Below are 18,065 nucleotides of genomic sequence, written 5' to 3' on the forward strand. Positions count from 1 at the left end.
GCTACTGGAGAGCACTTAGGGTTTGCATCCTATGGTAAGGAGCGAGGGGTCCCAGGCAGGGCCCGGTCCACCTGCAGATACAGGGAACACCAGTGCTGGAGCAGTCCTGGCACTGGCATTGTTTTGGCATCTCCTCATCCTAGGAAATCAGAATTACGAGTGGATGTGAGTTTGATTCCTGGAGGTAGTACCAACACCACTAGGAGCTTTGCTGCATTTTCCTTTGAGAAGTGGTATCGATCACAGCATGCAGAAAGTGGGACCCTTTGCTGGCCTAATCCAGCTATTTCCACTTTCTTCAGTTTCTTCCTGCTAACACATCTTATTTGTGAACAACAAGAATTTCATTTCCCAGCCACTCTGAACACTGATAAACTCAACAACCCAAACACGATAAGAAAGCAGCTTTCTTGTGTAACCCACCTTTCTGAAGCACAGATTTGTATCTTCATCTCTCTCCCTGCAGGCAGGGATGTACTTTACTCACAGCAAGGCACCAGCTAAGAGCTCTTTATCCTCCTGCTCTTGTAAGCAGGACAGAGCCATGTAAAAGGCAGGAAGCCACCTGGGAGCACTTTCATTTCCATCCCTGCCTGTAATTATTTTCATCTCCCAGTTTTCAGCTCGCTGGCAGCCACAGCTCACTCACAGGGATGGACGGGAATACTGATCTTGGAAAACAAACCCAAAACATGCAGAACTGCCAAACAGAAATCAAAAGCAAGGGTCATGTGTCCTCCCCAGGCTTGTAATTGCCTCTCCTGATGCAGTTTGCATCATCATCTAATCATTGTTGATATTCAGAAGATCTTTGAAACGTTGCACCTTTCCAGGGATAACAAAGAATGAGTAATTCCAGACCCAGAACCAACGTTTCTTCTGGGAAAGTTCCTCTCTCAAGAACATTTTGGCTTCAGAGAGCAGTGAGTCACTTGTTCAAAGTCTCTCCTTAGCAGACTCAGTGCCATGTCTGTCCCCTCCTGGCCAAACACTTGAGCTGCTCCCCTGACTGGCACTGGCTTTGCCTCCCCTCCTGCTCTCTCACCAGACTGACAAGGGACACCCCTGAGCAGTCTATAATGCAGGGGCATTCAGAAGAAGAGCCTGTCTTAATCCCATGGGAGTTCAGCCCGAAGTTGAAGTCTTTCAAAACGCAGTTCCTGCTCTCATCACACAGCTTAGGAAACGTTAAAAAGTTAATGGACATTGCTGCAGCATCAGGGTTGAAAATCTGCTGCTTGTGGGTTTGGCTTAAACCAGTAGTTTAAATGTGCAAGAAATCACAGAATTAAAGACAAAGCCCCTCAGTGCTAAACTATCAATGTGTACTGCAGGCCAGGATCCCACATTTCATACCATATGCCAATATGTCTCTAATGCAGACCCTGCTGGGGACCAGTGATGGTCTTGCTGGGGGACTGCAGATAAGAGGAAAAACAGAAAACACCAAACAAGCCAGCAAACAAAACTACCTGGCTTTTTTGGGAGTCATACTTCTCCCAGGCAGAAGCTTTTAGGGATAACATTCCCAAATCACTTGAAGCTGCGTGCCCATCCTTCCGTATTGGTTGCTATGGTGAGGGATGACGGAGCCCCAGACGGGTATAATATGAGGCAGAGCACAGGGAAGGGATTTTGCAGAGGCAGGAGGGAGGAGAGCAGTTGGGAAGAGGGGAAGGTGCTGCCTGCCTGTGGCCACACTGCTCCCCAGCACTGACAGGAGGTAAGTGGCTGCCCCAGCCCTGCGTGGGCTCCGTGATGGGTGCATGTCCTGCACTGCTCTTCATGTAAGAATGGCTGAAACGATCATTGAGATGAGCTGATTCTTGAGTGAATTAGAGGGGAGTTATAGTGAGAGAGGGAGGAAGAGGGGAAAAAGAAACTGGTTCTATTGCATGCAGCTCTGCTTGGAGCACTGGGATGGTTGGGAGAGAATGCCGCAGCAAGCTCAGAGAGCACTTTAGCAGTCTAAAGGAGTGATGTACTGAAGTGATTTGTGACTGTTGCTAGACAGTAGTTTGTTAGTGGTCAGTGTCTTCTATCTGGGGGAGAGCTTTGTACTTATTATTCTTGTATTTGTATTTCCCTAAAGGCATTTATTTTATATTTCGCCAATCTTCAGATTTCACATTTACAATCCTGATACTATATTGTGAGATGCTGCAGGAATAGAAAGAGTTTATGCTCCATTAAACAACAAGTAAGGCACAGCAAATGCAGCAAAAACTTAAACCAGTGAATTAATCATTATGCAGCTTTTAAAATAGCATTTAGGTGTAAAATCAAAGTATCTGTTGGCAGCTTCACAAGCTAAACTGGAGATAGCTTAATGATCAGTTTATGTTAATCACACTTGCAGTCTTTTCTATTCCATGGGAAATAAAAAAGCTAATTAAGCTTCCTATATAGACAACTAGTCAGAAAGAAGAGATTTAAAAAACCCAAAATCTAACTAAAGCATAAAGTATGCCTATGTCCCGGTTGTTATTTTGGTTTTGAAACAGGGTGATACATTAGTCCAGGTACCAGCAGGATTCATCTTTTGTTATTTTAGTCATCTAAAACCTAGCAGCTAATCTAAGCTAGGCAGGCACAGTCCTGAGTCCAATCTAAGTGAAGCAGGGGAAAGACTTCACTGATGTCAGTGGCCCTTGAGCCTGTATACAAATGAGGAAACTCAGCCTCTCCCTGCATCTGGTTTCAGGAGCACCATGAACATCGAAGTGCACAACATCACTTACACCAGTGCCACCGTCTCCTGGGCCATGAACAACCCCTGTCCAGAGAACTATTACCACGTCATGTACCGCCCCAACTGGAACAGCATCTTTGCTGGCTACTTACGCCAGAACTTCCACCGTGAGGAGCGAGTTCCTCACCCCCTCAGCTCCCTCGTCCTCCACCGACTCACACCATCCACCATCTATGTTCTCTGCATCACATGCAAGAACTCTTACCCCTCCGGCAACCACTGCACCACCTTTCACACTCTGGACAAAAACCCTCTGATTTTTGGCGGCTCTAAGCATGAATCTACCACCTCCATATGGATGGTGAGCAGCCTGCTGCTCCTCTGCTTCATTGCTCTTCTGGCCTACGGCTGCCTGCAGTTCTGGTCTGCACGGTGCCACCGGGCTGTGAGGCTGAAGCATCCCAATGCTAGCTCTGAAGAAGGGAGCAGCTCACGGGAGAGGCCACTGGATGATGGGCTGAGAGAGGAGTTTCTGGAAGTCCCCATGACCACTGTGCTAATGAGGGGCTCCAGCTTCATGAGGGAGAGCCCGTACAGCTCCTCCCACAGCTTTTTTTCCTATAAAACCAGTGATGATAAAAGAGCCATCCTGCCACAGCATGGCCTTCAATGAGAGCAAAATAAAGGGAGATCCTGCTTGGAGAGCCCTGCTTGGTTCACACTGCTCTTTCCCGGCTCTTGCCAACAGGAATGTCTGTGTGTCCACAGGGACTTTCTGTCCCAGGGTAGAACACGAGGCAGGACATTGATCGCACAGAGAAGGATTTTTGTCAAGTGACAAAACCATTCTCATTTGCTGAGGCTTTGTAAAAAGAAACCAAGTCAGGTCTCTGGGAAGGGAGAGGCTCAGCTGACTGCAGTGTCATTACCTAATCTACATCAGTGCTGTAGATTCACTTCAGTCATCAATCATAACAAACTCCACTCAAGTAGATTCACACTTGAGTGATCCTCCACTAGCATCACACCCCAAGCCCTCATAACACCTGTATAAACAGTCATTGCAGCCTGACAAAAGAGGTATTTGCAGAATCAAGTAGTCTCTTTTGTTCACACAACGATTTTAGTAATTCCTATTTTGAACTCACAAATGGGATTCCTGAAGTGGTACCTTCTTTGGGGAGAAGCATTGCTTTGGAGCTCCAACTTGCTCTCCTCTCTCTGCATTTGGGTGGATGTGACCTGGTCTCAGTGCCAACACCAAGCACAGAGCAGTGTCAGCATCTCCTGATATGGTCATATTATGGAGAAGAATATGGGAAAGCAATAGCAAGAGCACACTGAATCTGCTTCTTGCATGGCTTTTTGGTTTCAGACGGCAATGTGACCCTGCAAATTTGCACCCACCATTCTGTTAATGAAGTTCTTGCATTTCTTTCTTCCTAAATAAATACTTCCAACATCTACCCCTTCTGGCTGTTGTGTCTCATTTACTGACCTTGGATCCATAGAGGTAATATGGCTGAACATTGGCTGGCTTGTCCCGCTGGGGTTCCTGTGTGAATGGAATTGCTGTCCTCACAAACCTACAGTGGGCATGGAAGACAGGGAGGAAAGTGGCCGGAGCCTGGTTAGTTGTGATGAGTGCAGATATGGCATGGCCTGGGAGGAACTGCAGCTGCAGGCTAATTAGAAATTCATCACAGGAACTGGAATGCAAACTCTTGCCTTGATCTCTTAGTGGAGTAAAACTTCAATTTAACCTGAGGTTTATTCTCATTTGGGGCAGGCATACCCATGTATGAGCAGCTACCACAGCTCTGCTGCTCAGTAACCCAATCCTCCAAACCAAACTAGCTCTGTTGCTTGCAATCACTGTCTTAACTATCACGTTAATATGCTACTAACATTTTCAAGACCAAGGGGAGCTAGTGGGCTTTAACTTAATTTTAAGTGTAACTCTTTCATCCCATAGGGAATGCAAACCTCAGTGCATATGAATTTAATGTGGCTGGTTTGACACTTTGAAAGAAGAGCAGCGTCTCCAGTGCCCCCTTGTCTTGCTCTTCCTCCTCACCTGTTGGTGGATCCATTGTAACAGTAGTTGGGTAGAAAGTCAAAGTTGAGCTCCCAGAAGACATGGAGGGTGATGCGCCCATAGGGTGCAGACACGTTGTGGTTGGCCTCCCGGAACATGGCATCAAAGCTGTCCAAAGTCATGTGCTTGCACAGCAACCTGTGAGTCAGGCGATTTATTTCCAAGAGCCACTCCAGCTCCTGCAGTACATAAAGCAGCAGCAAATGCAATGTATTACCAAGATGACAATAGAAACAGCTCATTTCATTGCCGGGGAATGATTTTATACCTGCACCCACACAGAACTTTGCAGGTGAGGATGTATCAAATGCTAAAGACATCAGTTTAACCCAGTGGCCAAGGCAAATTGCACTTCCTTCCACTCAAGAGGGTCCTGGTCTGGTATCTCTAAAACCTGCAGGAAGGAAAATGAGTTTGCTCCCCACTGAGCGCTGCCCGGCTTTCACATCAGAATCCTCCAAAGGTGGAAACTAGTAATTTTACACTGCTTGACTCTGATGCTCCTGTAACACATCAGACAGCAAGTCCTGTACGCGCACAAATGATGCCTCAGCCACCTTCACCCAACAGGGGAATCAAAACCAGGATTTCCTTCTCCCAGATTACAGAACTCTCTGCTGTGAGCTCTGCAAAATCTAACTGCTGACTGTCATATTACGATTTATGCAGACATTTAATGGTCCAGTAATAATGCAATTAAAGTTGCCTAAGTAGAAATAGTAGAGACTCGGCAGCATAAAGGAAGATACGTGGCTGCCTGAAACCTGCTGTAGGTGGGACCTGGAGCAGAAGACAGTTAACTGTATCCATAGCACTGTATCATTCTCTCTATTCATACTCACAGTCAGTTAACAGTTCTTACCACTATGGATGTCAGGTCCTCGCTCTCAAAGCGGCTAATGGCCTGGTCTAACGATTTGTACATCGCTGCTGAGATACGCTGGGTAATGAGCCTGTTCAGGTCAATTGATCTACCCAGCAACTGGGAAAAGGACAAAAGACATTTGCATGTCATATACAGATGCAGAAAAGGTACTTTAGTTTTCTTGTAACAGACACAAATTAAAACCAAACATCTGCTTAAATGTGAAAGTGGTGATGCAAATGCCTCTGTTAAGCTTATCATTACTTAAGGGGGAAGGAAGGAAATGTGGAGCATAACTTCTTTTCCCCTCAGGCCCTGTGCCCCGAGCATGGTGTGTCAGAAACAGGTTCAACCCTTCTCATTCCAGCACCAACCTCAACTGAGCCCAGCACTAGGATGGTAGCCACCAACAAAAGGCTAATAGATCAAAAGCTGTAAGTACTGTAGTCTACTGCTTGCACTGTACCTGGACATGCCTCTGCTTGAGCAGTGTTTCGTAGCGGTTGGATGGTGGGTATGGAATAATCACCCCGTAATTCTTACATTCAGCCCGGAAACGTTTGTCCAATAAAACACTGAAGAAAAGGAAACAGTGTCAGGAAAAAAGAAACACACACTATCAGCTTCTCTCTGGATCTTTTCCAGAGTTGTTTTAGTCTTTCTTTTCATCTTGCTCTGAATGCCAAGAAATTTCCACATATTATTAACTACTTAAACCACTAAATCACAGAGCAGCGGTTGTTATGTGGGAAATGCCATAGTGTTGTCCATCTTTCTTGGCTTTTATGGTTACAACATTCAGCAAGATGAAAGACTGTGCTGAAAGGTATCACTAGTGCCAGGTACTGGGGTTGTCCCACAGGTGTGCTCTCTCCTTGAAGATCTGCTGTGGGAGCATTTGGTTGATGAGGGTGACTGCTCTCCTTCCATAAGGCCAAATCTGATCTAGAGACAAAACTTGCAGAGGTACACTGAAGACTTGCTTCACCTTTGGGGACATGAGATGAGGACTCTCACTAGAGTTCATCCATGTTCTTTAAATTGATAAGAAGGAAATGTCACAAAGGGCCTAGCTCCCTGTAAGGGAGCAAGTGGCTCTGCAGAAGTTCCACAGTCAGCTGGTCTGATGTGTGACCTAAGATACTGAGTTACCCTTCTCACAAGTTCTTCTGCTTTACTAGGTGAGGACAAGTGCATGTTCCTGTTTCCTACAGGTGGGAGGCTTTCACTCATCTGCCTTGTACACAAACAGAAGTCAAGCAAGGACACGTCTTCAATAGGCTCGGTTTGCTTTCCTGCCGCACTCACAAACTGTACTCAGAAAGCCACTTAGATGCCAATTATTTTTCACTTTTAACCATGTCTCCTTGCCACCATTAATTCATTTCCATATCTACTCTGGTCTGACGTGGACAGCCAGCTCTGCGGGACAGGGATGATCTGTTTTGTTGTGTGTACTTGCAGTAGTTATTCCCTGAGGGAAATCTTTTGGTTAACAGCAATTTGGATACAGTGATTATCATCAGTCATCATCAGCAGTAAGGTTCTCCTACCTGCCAGCCATCGCTTTATAATAGGCGAAGATCTGATCTGCCAGCTTATACACAAATTGATCAAAGCATAAATTCACCTGGGGGAGAAAAAACAAGACTTTGTGAGGTTGTACCAGCACAGAGCAGCTCCTTCCTACTCATGCAAGATCAATACAGCTCAACACGGAGCTCTAATTTAATATATACATCTATGTCACACTATCTAAAAACTGCACTGCGGTTCTCACGTACCGAAGTTAAACAGAAAATTGCAGCTACATTTCTCTCTAATAGTTTCTGCATATTCTAACAGGGCCTGGTCCCCCATCCTCAATCATCTCTGATTTCTCATTTCCCTCTGATATCTCATAACATCAGATTCTTCCATGGTCCCAGTGTTCGACAGCCTTTGGCTTCCATGGCTCCCCATGGGTAGAGAGAAGCTGAAGCCCTCAATCAGCAAAGTCTGTGAGATCTCTGTAAATCCTGATCTTTTGAAAACTTCTCAGTCTGATGGGGTATTTTTTTTGAGGTGCCTATGATGAATTCACTGAACTGCTGGGGGGATGTCAACAGGGCAATGTGACCCCAGTGAGCTATTTCTGTATAGTAAAGATGAAGAGAACTTACTTCAGCTTCAATTTCATCATATAGAAACTGCTTTTTGAACTTGGTCAAGGCATAGTATGCGCTGTCATTATAGAGATCCAAGGGGTACAGTACATACCTGAGGGCAAGAAGACAGATCATGTCTTAAATTGACTCTGGAGCATATCAGCATAAACTGCAACCGGAGTATGCACCCTGCTCATTGCAAAAAGTGGCTTTTCTCTGGCTTCACTTCTATCATTTCCACTCCCTCTAGCCCCTCTTGCTCTTCGTGTCCTTCTGGAAGCAGCTACAACAGATCTGGATTTGAGCTAACTGTGACTTGCTCAGTCAAACACTCCTTCTCTGCCCTTAAGAAAGCTTTCACCCTGCCCTCACTCCACAGAATTCTCTGACAATGTCCATAAAATGGAAAATAAAGTTTTCCTAATGAGGAGGACATTATGAACATAATTACACTTGCATAACAGCAATGCCTCTCAGTACTTATCACATATATGAATAAAAAAAGTGTTCAGGTGCCTCAGCCAGGGCCCACATCCTTTTGGTTGCACATGCTGTCTGACCGCTGCATGCCAATGACGGTACCATCAAGCTGTGCCCATATCCAAATATGGTTTATGATGCATAAGTAAGTGCCAGTAGTAGTGTGCATCTGCTAACAAGGTACTCATATAGTACATATCCATGTGACAGCCAGTCAGGAAACATCTGTTTTTCCTCCCACGTCACAAAGACTGCTCATCACCAGCCTACTCTTCTGAAAACAAAATCCCAAGCCCCAGCACATGCACAGCCCCAAAACAGCCCATCAGCTCTTACTCCATCATGGAGGGTTCTTTGGTTTCCAGAATATGGTCCGTGAGGATCCAGGGCATGGACATTTCAATGGGGAACTGGATGCGGCGGCCCATGGTCAGCTCCAGGAAGAATTCCCGGAACCAGAGCTGGGACAGGTCACAGCACTGCTGCAGCGCTTCTGAAATGCAGAGAAGATCCCCCCAGTGGGAAGGCACCCACATTATTCCCATGGGGATGGCAGTGAGGGGAAAGCACATGAGGCACATCCTGCAGCCCCATATTGGACTGGTTTTGGATATGGAACATTTTCATAGGATAGCTCTGTTTTTAAACCCAGAACATGTCCATGCTGTCTGAGCACTTTGTAATGAAGAAAGAAAAGGATCATTCCTTTTGCTCTAGAACTCCAAGGAGAACATTTCATGGCCTGCAGTTGCTCTGGAAGATTTCTGCTGTTCCCAGAAGTTTGTCTGGGACAGAAAGAAAACTCCAGTCCTAGAAAATAAACTACCACCTATTCCTGTTTTATATTGCTAACTCATTCCTGTTCACATAATGATTATTGCCTAAAACACACCTGAATCAGGCAGAAGTTGGACATTTGAAAAAAATCAAGGAAAATCTTCTGCTGATCTATCTTTGGTTTTCTGAGCATGCAAGAGTTGGACTCAAGCCTCCCCCTGCCATAGCCTCACCGCTGATGTTGAGAAGGTGGGTGAAGAAGAAGGACTGCTTGTGGAACTCCTCAATGGCCAAGACTATCGGCCCATCCAAGCTGCTCCTCAGAGTCTTCTTTGAGCCACTCTTGTCTGCTATAAGGGACTCCAGCATGGTCCGCACCATGTAAAGCTGTGGAAGAAACAGTCGGCATGCAGTTACCACCCTGCAGTGAGACACCACTGCATACAGCCGTAGCGCTCTGCAATAAAAATTAATACCTCTTCCATAAGCTACTCTCTTTCAGAGCTACAAATAATCACACCCGAAAAAAAGGAGGCTTTGGGAACAACAAATTAGGCATCAAAGCAACATTTAACACACAACAGTGTGAAGATTTTGTGGAACAGATCATGGAAACAGCTGATAATCCACAGGGTGGGAGACTCATGTAAGACCCTTAACTCTACACAGGAGATGAATGTTTACATACCTGTGTACTCGAAGGCCCTACTGCTCGTCTTGGGACTTTAATATCAAATCCACCTTTAGGATCCTTCTCACCTCTCAGGCAAGGATCATTTGGAGGCTCTCGACCTCCCTCCCAGTCACAGATCGTCTTCCGAATTGCCTGAAGGACACTGGAATAGGTGGGAGAGGGAAAGTAGTGCTTAAGCTTGATGCTGCTTCAAGATGAAAATATTAACTGGTGTGCACGGTGTGCACTTAGAGAGGAAAACTGTCTGAGGTGGGGACATACACTGTTATCATTGGGGAATCAGAAGTTACCTTAGATAGAGCTGCTGGCCAAGGTACGTGGCTGGTTGTATACCGTGAGGTGTATGCAGGGCCACATGCTTATAGTGTTACACAAATAAATACACGGGCTTTGTGTTGCACTCAGGGACAGACTGACCTGATCAGAACGTTCTTCTTCTTCCTGACCGCCTGCCTGAGTGGCTCTCGCAGGGTCACCTGGGCAAAGTCCTGCAGGGCTGCATAGATAGTGTTGCGGATGGCTTGATTAAACACGCTCTCCATTCGGCCCATCAGCACTTGCAGACCTTTGATCATGGCAATTACCTGAAGCAAAAATTAAAAATGGACGTATTCGCTATCTTTCCATCGTAGGAAGAGGTCCATAAACCCAACATCAAGAGAATTTGGGACTAAATTAATTCTACTCAAGTAACTTGGGTCCAGTAATTAGGCGGCTGGCTTTTTTGACTGCTTAACTGCTTTACAGATCACAACAAGCTGAGGAGAGCATTTATATCACTAGTTTCTTGCAAATGGTCCCTGTCCCTTGGCAGGCTGTTTCCATTCCTGATCTCTTGATATCTTTAATAGCACATAATCCAAGGAAGATGCACATACTCTACATGTGGATGCACTGTGTGGTTTCCATAGACCTGCATCTGCAGCAGTGCACAGTGCTTCTTGTACGAGAGTACAGAGACAATTCCCAGGAGCGAGTGAGCCACAAAAATGAAGGCGCTATTCAAACCACCCTGACTGTCTAAGGGAAGATGAAGGTGTAGGGGCTTCCCACAGCCAGGCTCACTTGTGTTTGCACAGTGTCTGAATGTAGCTCCAGATCTTGCTCCAGATCACAGTGCTCTGCAAGGCTGCTGCATTGGGTTTGCACGGCAAGGTTTTGGTAGTGGGGGGGACACTACAGATGTGGCTTCTGTGACAAGCTGCTAGAGGCTTCCCTCTGAGATGGACCCACCACTGGCCAAGGCCTAACTCATCAGCGACGGTGGGAGTACCTCTGGCATAATGTATTTAAGAAGGGGAAAAAGAAACCTGCACGGTGGCACCTGAGAGGAATGAGAATATGTGAGAGAAACTCAGAGGTTCCTCTGCAGCCTGTGGCTCTGGGCAAACTAAGCACCATAGGGATGTCAGAACCCTTAATCCCATGGGGATGAGGAACTGGCTGAGTACTGTGAGATGCCCTACCATCCTTTTCCCCTGGCCTTAGGAAGATAGACAGGAAACCAGCCCTGGCTGGTTCTTGCTCTTCTGTAGTTGGCACCAACCTCCACAAAGGCAAACTTCTCTTCACTGGTGTAGTTATACCGTGTGGCTCTCTCATACTCTTCTGCTGTTCCTGGGCAATCCTTGTTGCAGAATTTATCTGTGGGATGAACCAGCTTCCAAGAGTACTAAAGGATGGAAAAGACACCGTCAGCAATGAGTAAGAAGCCAGGCTGGAAAGACTGAAGAGGGCCCTATGCCAGCAAAACACCCCCTAGACATTACTGCAGTTGTTTGACATTCATTTGGGCTTTATTATCACAGTACTGGTTTAGTTTATCTGGGAGGTTAACGGTCATACTGGGCTTTTGACATCCATGGACTTGTGTTGAAATGTGGTTTAAATTTTGCAAATTAAGAATTTCCATCATCATCTGAATTGCAGTTTTAGTTGCTCAAGGCCCAGACTCATCCCAGTCAGCTTTTACTACTTAACCAAGGTGTTCAGGTTAGGACAACAGTCACACAGTCCCCCTCTTAACACTGGACACCCCAATACCTGCAAAAAGTGGTCAGGTCCAGGGTGAGATGATCAAGCTCTCTTTCTACATTTTGTACAGAGGGTGTTCAGGGTCATTAGCTGCCTGATCTTAGCATGTTTATTAATGGCTTAAAGCTAGGTGGCATGAAAGCAAGCTCACCTTTCACAGGCTTTGTTGCATGCCATGTTCATGCTCACCTGGGAAGAGGAGGATGTAACACACTCAGCGCTTCCATGACTGCACTCACCACTTCCATGACATGTGCACTCCACTTGGACAGCAGCTGCAGGCCCCGTAAAGCAAGATCAAAGAGCTCCCTGTACTCTTCATCTGATTTCTGGCTGTCCAGTCCCGAGCCAGTGACCACCTGGAGAAGATCACATCACGTCAGGGCTCAGCAATCTGCTGCAGAGGCTTCACTGAGCCGAACAGCAGCCACAGAGTGCTCTTCAAATCCCAGCTAAAACGAATTCCCCATGACCTTAAATAATCAAGATAAAACTGAGCAGTGCATATATTGTCCCTCAGGAAAAGGGATATAACTTGGCAAGGCTCTTTTTACCCAGGCAGTCAATTTTCTACAGAAAAATGAGTCTGACCTGTCACCTCAGAGCAAATAACTGACTGTTTTCATTCCACTTTCCCATTCCTTTTTGATAACCTAATACTACTGAAATCCTTGAGAGTCCTTTCCTGATTTAAAGATCAAATAAGCATTTACAAATGCCAAAAAAGAAAAGGGTTGAGAATGCTAACAATTCATTAACCTTGGTGAATGAGGATCATACATCTGCAAAAACCAGTGACAGGTTTTGTGCATCAGAGAGGGTGCAGGCATTCAGTAATGACAAAAACTGAGATGCTCTTGTGAACTTTCCTTGCAGCCCTGACCAATAGCTCTGTGTAACAGAAAAGACCCATTTGCAAGTCATGGCTGTTCTGCCACCTGGCTCTTCATGAACACTTAGCTGTGAAATCTTTTCTGCTTCTTATTTTAACAAAGCTGTGGCCAAAGATCAGAAGCTGTTGCAGTAGATCTTCTGGTGCATAGGACTTTGGACCTGCTGGGGCCTTTCATAAGCTGCTTTTTAATGGCTGGATCGAGAAGTGGTTTGTTCCATCTGTGTCCTTCTTCCCTCCTCACTGTATGTCAGTGGCAAACCATACTCCTGCTACTCTTGTTCTCTCCCAGCCCCATCCATCTAATGAGCCTGACAATGGCAATTCCCTGCTGAGCTTACCTCGCTGTTGCTGTAGCGAGCGAGCTCTGAGATGAAGCGGATGTGGTCATCTCGTATCTGGACCATCTGCTCACAGATGTTGTACTGGGGACTGATGCTGCTCTGAGTGCACGTCCACCTAGGCAAAAAAGCAAGGGTTTCAAGGACAGGACATGGGCTCCACTCAGACACCCCTAGGACAAAGCCTTGTGTTCAGCTGCTCTCTTCAATGTGCTCAAGACATGCCATCTTCAGGGCAAATGTCAGCCTGTGTCATCTCTCCTGTTCCTTGGTGTGTGGAGTCTTCAAGACGTGGTCTCACCTAGCGTGATGGGGATGCTTGCCTCACCTTTCAGCCTGAACATCTCTGTTCCATCCACCCTGAAGGCTGCTCTCCAATGCTGGGCTCACCTACCCCATGGGTAGAGATGGCTGTTTCCCAGGCCATTGTTGGAGAAGCTTTCAGGGAAGGATGAACTGCAAAGACCCAGCATCATTTGCATCCTTTCTGCTAAACCTAAGGATAATCATCTCCTTAGAGCTCATCCCTCCAGGTCTGAAGCAGCTGGGTCATGCTGCCTTCACCTGCAGGGAAAGAATCTGTAAGAGGCCAGCAAGGGAATAGCCCTCCCACTTTGCTTTTGGTCTGATTCACACTGCCAGCTCAGTGAACAATGTGGAGTATAAATGATGAGGAGAATATGATTAAATGAATGAGATTTTCATTTGCATTGAGCCACATGAACCACATAACAGTGTAATGACGTCCTAAAAGAAGGCAGCACTCCCCTTCCAAAGGCACAGTCATACAAAGAAATGGTTCAAATCAGGTCTATTTAATGAAATATCTAATTTTCCCCCATTCTGCATTAGCCACAGATGTGGAACCAGAACGGCTCCACCAAAATGCTTCATACAAGCAAACATCTCTCAGTGAGACCTCATGTCTTACTCTGTGATCACAATGTGAAAGTTCAGATCTTGCTTTCCCTCCCTCAAAATAGTTGTCCATCTTATGATGGATATAGTCATCTTCTCCAATCTAGATTTGCAGTACAAAAGGCAGGTGAGAAACCTGCCTCTGATATAGACATAGACATGAAGACATATTCCTACAGTTAACTGTGAGACACTTGTTGCCAATATCTGTGGTGACAGAAGGTCCTGGAAGTGCTGGCTCATGTCATCCCTCATGAAATCCATCCTCCCACAGTCCCATTGCTTCACTCTTACCCGTTTCAATGTCCTGTGCTCCCCACCGGACAATCGGCAGGTTAGCAGGAATGGCCAGGGCAGCACCAGCCCTCCCTGCCACACACAACCTAGTCCATAGTGCAGAGACAAAGTGCCATGCAGGAAAAACACCACTTAATTCCACTTTCACGGAGACAGGGAGGGAAAGAAAGTGACAAAAAACAATTATTAGTAAGAAATGGGGATTATATGGAACCACCTTGGCAGAATTAGTGTTGGGAGTCCCATGCAATTTGCTGGGAAAGCAAGTGAGTGAGAAGAAACATTGGTTAGTAAGGTACAGCACACAGACCTGGTAAGACAGATTTCAAGACAGACACTAAAACTGTGCACAGGTAAACAGCCCGCGAGCTACCCTGGTTTTGAGATGAGAAAATGAATGCAGCTGCCACACATTCCATTAAAATGTGCTTTCTGAATGATCTGGGATAAAAAGGTGCAAAGTTTTAGGCAATTTTTCCCTTTTAGATTGAGTTTCCACAAATACTTTTTAAATTTGCATTTTGTAGAACTTTAGGGTTTGGGTTTTTTTTTCAGTTTCAATTGAAAACCTTTTGCTCAGGAAGCTCCATCACGTTGTTGCCAAACTTTTCATGAACGATTAATGGCACCGTTCAACCAGCTTTTGGGAGGGCAGGGGGGGCTGTTCCTGGGCAGAAAAGCCAGATCCTCTGGGGTGGAAAGGTTTGAGCAAAGGGGAGCAGTGAGATGAGCCTGCAGGTTAGTTCCTGTCCTGCTGAGACAGCTCAGCTCGGCTGCTTCTTGCAGCCACTGGAGAAATACGACTTTCATGCAATATGGTCCTACAGGTGAAAGACCACTCACTGGTGGAAGCCATCACAACCAGGCACAGCTCAGATGGGCTTTGCTTACGTGTGGTTGCAAACACCATTCCAAAGATATCCAAACCTAACACCAATTCTTCTAGCAATAGTTACAAAGTCAAGTGGGGCCACATGCCTGGTACAATCAGACACAACATCTGCAAATTCACCTGAGGGGAGCAGCAGACTGCCTGCAAACCCAGGCCAGGAAGCAGTGCTTTACAACACCACACTGCTCCTGAGCTCTCCCACACAGACTCCATTTCTGCTCTTCTCCCACAGTATTCATTGATTTCCAGTGCATCTGAGCCTATGGTTCAACCCGCTGCCAATCTTCATGAAGGCTGCCTGAGCTACAGGAGACACCCTGTCTGCTGCAAAGGGATCCACTGCTGTGTTCATGCTCTGGAGGATTTTGTCCCTGGGCTCAAAAATGTGGATTAAAATCTCTCCAGAGCAGGGACACACTGCTCGCACTCACACACCTCGCAAGCACTCAGCTCTGACCCATGCACCAGCCGCCTTTCCTTCCTCCTTCCTTCTGCCTCATTTCTGGCCACCAAGCATCCTCCCAGCCCTTGTCAGCAGAGCAGAGGTACAGGCATGCCCACTGCCCTGCCTGCACATGGGGTACGGTTACATGGAGCTTCACAGCTGGCTGCACACGTGCTGAGGGGCTGGTGAGGACATCTGCCCATGCAGGGACAGGGAGGTACACACGTGCACACGGAGCTGGCACACCAAGACTCACACCTCACAGGGACACACACGGGTACCAGTGCACAGACCTCACTCACATCAGACAGTTGCAGCTCCCATGGCTTTCGGGACACACACAGAAGCCAAGAGACATTATGGCAGGCACTCACTTGGATTTGTTCTCCTCATAGTGAGCACTGGTCTTAATGTATCTGGCCAGTTCTATCTGCATATCGCCGAATAAAGGAACCACCTGCAGCTGCTGGAAAAGAAAACAAAAGATGGTTGAAACACAGCAGAGAGAGAGCCTGTGGCCCAGAGCAACACAAGGGACTGCGAGAGGGCATCCTCCATCTCTGGAGCTGTGGGAAGTGTCAGGCTGTTTAAAGCAAGGTGCAAACCTAGACCTGGGGTCATTTCACACCTAGAAAGTGACTGAAAACAATCACACAGCTTTTTCTGTGAGCAAAATCACCCCTGCAAGTGCTCTGGAGCCCTGGACTCACAGACAATGGGCTGGCTATGGCCAGAATGGTTCAGCGCTGTAACCAGCCTTAGGAAAAGCTGTTTTACAACAAAAAGAGAGGAGCATATTCCTGAGCAGGTCTTATTGCCTCCCACCATAATCCTCCAAGAGAGCAGAGGGATCAAAAGCCACCATGCTGGTATTCTGCCAACACACTGCATGGCTCCCTTCAGAGAGAAGCTGCAGGCTGCTTTGCTGCCTGGACTCCCAGGGATACAGCATCTTTCCGCAGGGAGTCAGATGTGTCTTAACATTTCTCCACAAAGAGAAAGACACAGGCGATATAGCATGGTTTTGCTCAACTTTTACATCTCAGGAGGATGTGGATGGAAAATAAATTCCAAGTGCATTGAATATACCCCAAGCTCAAACAGATCCCTGCCCCACTAAACTTTCATCTGCAAAGAAAACTGAACCAAGAGCTACTGACTTTTCTTCAATAAAATATAAAGCTTCAACTTCACCCAGCTACAAAAGCTTTGCCCCAAAATGCAGGGAAGATGGTGGCAAATTCCCTGTCCCATCATCACATACTTCTCAGGCTGACTTCTATGGAGGTCGTGTAATGCTGTCATCAGGGACTCCCAGTGGCGCTTCCATAAAAGGTTTAAATGAAGGGGTAGTTCATTTTCACTACTCAAATTCCTGGTCAATCCACTAGAAATTTAATCAGAAGGCAATAAGCAGATGTAGTAAGAGGAGTATTTGGCCTTTTCTTATTGAGTTCTGCTATGCTAGTCTGGAGTGGTATTTAACTGCTTAGGTGAGACCACAGCAGATATTGGAGAAGTGCAAATGGAAAAAAAGCTGGAGAAGAAAGTTATTCCATGCAGTGGAAGACATTTTACCTGATTCACTGATGGCCCACAGCACTTTGCATCTGTTTGAATGCACCAAGATGACCAAACTCTATAGATTACACTGAGGGCTTGCTTTAAACTAAGATTCAGTTGAATTAGCAAAGCTGAACCAGGGAAAAGATGGAAGACAATGAGTGATGACATGATAAATCACCTTTGCAGAGCTGCAGTCCTCAGCAGTCTCCACATTGCCTGGAGGGAATTCACCCACCTCATCATCACCCTGTCCATGAGGTTATGGCATCTGTCCATACTTTCCTATGTGGACATTTCAGCCCTGCTCTCAGAGCTGTCTTCAGGAGATGATGCAAATTGAGTTAAATAGGTCCCCAACTCACTCTGCATGAGGATGCACCAACCTTTAATGAAACCAGCTCCCTGGGCTTGCCCATTCCCTTCCCTTGCACAGACCCAGTGCATCATCTATAAACTGCAACTCAGAGCAATAAGCAGGGAGGCATCCTCTACCCTGTCACAACCAACCTCTTCTTTCAGGCTCCTGGGCAGAGAGTCAAGGAGAACCCTCTCTGCTGAGAGTGATGGGGAAGAAGCGCTCTGCCCTCCCAAAAATCATCGTCTTCTCATTTTCCCTGATGTGGAACAAATGTTGTTAACAAAAACTGATCTTCCCATCTCAGAAGAAAGATTAATACAGAGGAATGAAAAGGACTCCGGAAGGCTCAAGCTCAGTAGGTCTATAAGAAAACTAGTTGCTCCATCTGGGAAGTTATTCTGTGATTCTTCTGCTATAACTGTTATTCTTTGCTGCCAATATCTTTGTCCCTTGCCAGAGTCCACCATGCCTCCTACAGCTGACCTTCCCCAGAGCTGAAATGCCCCCTACACTCATCCTGTGTGCAGAAGCACACAATGGAAAGGAGGCATCATATCCCTCTGTGAATG

General features: G+C 46.3%; 2 protein-coding genes across 5 annotated transcripts in view; one reads left to right on the forward strand and one right to left on the reverse strand.

Annotated features, from left to right (window-relative positions):
- CYFIP2 (cytoplasmic FMR1 interacting protein 2) overlaps positions 1-18,065 on the reverse strand; it is a 54,495-nt gene that overhangs the window by 19,763 nt on the left and 16,667 nt on the right. For 3 of the 4 annotated variants that reach the window (XM_061456811.1, XM_061456808.1, XM_061456809.1), the window contains exons 10-23: positions 15,947-16,038; positions 13,021-13,138; positions 12,027-12,146; positions 11,300-11,425; positions 10,171-10,337; positions 9,748-9,895; positions 9,293-9,446; positions 8,619-8,775; positions 7,818-7,914; positions 7,209-7,285; positions 6,122-6,230; positions 5,653-5,772; positions 4,770-4,969; positions 4,191-4,278 (exon numbers count right to left, since the gene is read on the reverse strand). In XM_061456811.1, the coding sequence (XP_061312795.1) occupies positions 4,191-4,278; positions 4,770-4,969; positions 5,653-5,772; positions 6,122-6,230; positions 7,209-7,285; positions 7,818-7,914; positions 8,619-8,775; positions 9,293-9,446; positions 9,748-9,895; positions 10,171-10,337; positions 11,300-11,425; positions 12,027-12,146; positions 13,021-13,138; positions 15,947-16,038 (1,773 nt within the window). The remainder of the gene's footprint in view (positions 1-4,190; positions 4,279-4,769; positions 4,970-5,652; positions 5,773-6,121; positions 6,231-7,208; positions 7,286-7,817; positions 7,915-8,618; positions 8,776-9,292; positions 9,447-9,747; positions 9,896-10,170; positions 10,338-11,299; positions 11,426-12,026; positions 12,147-13,020; positions 13,139-15,946; positions 16,039-18,065) is intronic. The other variant, XM_061456810.1, reaches the window with a different exon arrangement.
- Positions 1,518-3,975, forward strand: FNDC9 (fibronectin type III domain containing 9). The gene is made up of 2 exons (XM_061456812.1): positions 1,518-1,723; positions 2,705-3,975. The coding sequence occupies exon 2, from the start codon at positions 2,712-2,714 to the stop codon at positions 3,363-3,365; it is 654 nt and encodes a 217-aa protein (XP_061312796.1). The 5' UTR covers positions 1,518-1,723; positions 2,705-2,711; the 3' UTR covers positions 3,366-3,975.

Source organism: Pezoporus flaviventris, unplaced genomic scaffold, assembly GCF_033815535.1.
Source record: "Pezoporus flaviventris isolate CSIRO_AGI_PZ_B2104156 unplaced genomic scaffold, CSIRO_AGI_Pfla_v1 ptg000023l, whole genome shotgun sequence".
Taxonomy (NCBI): Eukaryota; Metazoa; Chordata; class Aves; order Psittaciformes; family Psittacidae; genus Pezoporus; species Pezoporus flaviventris.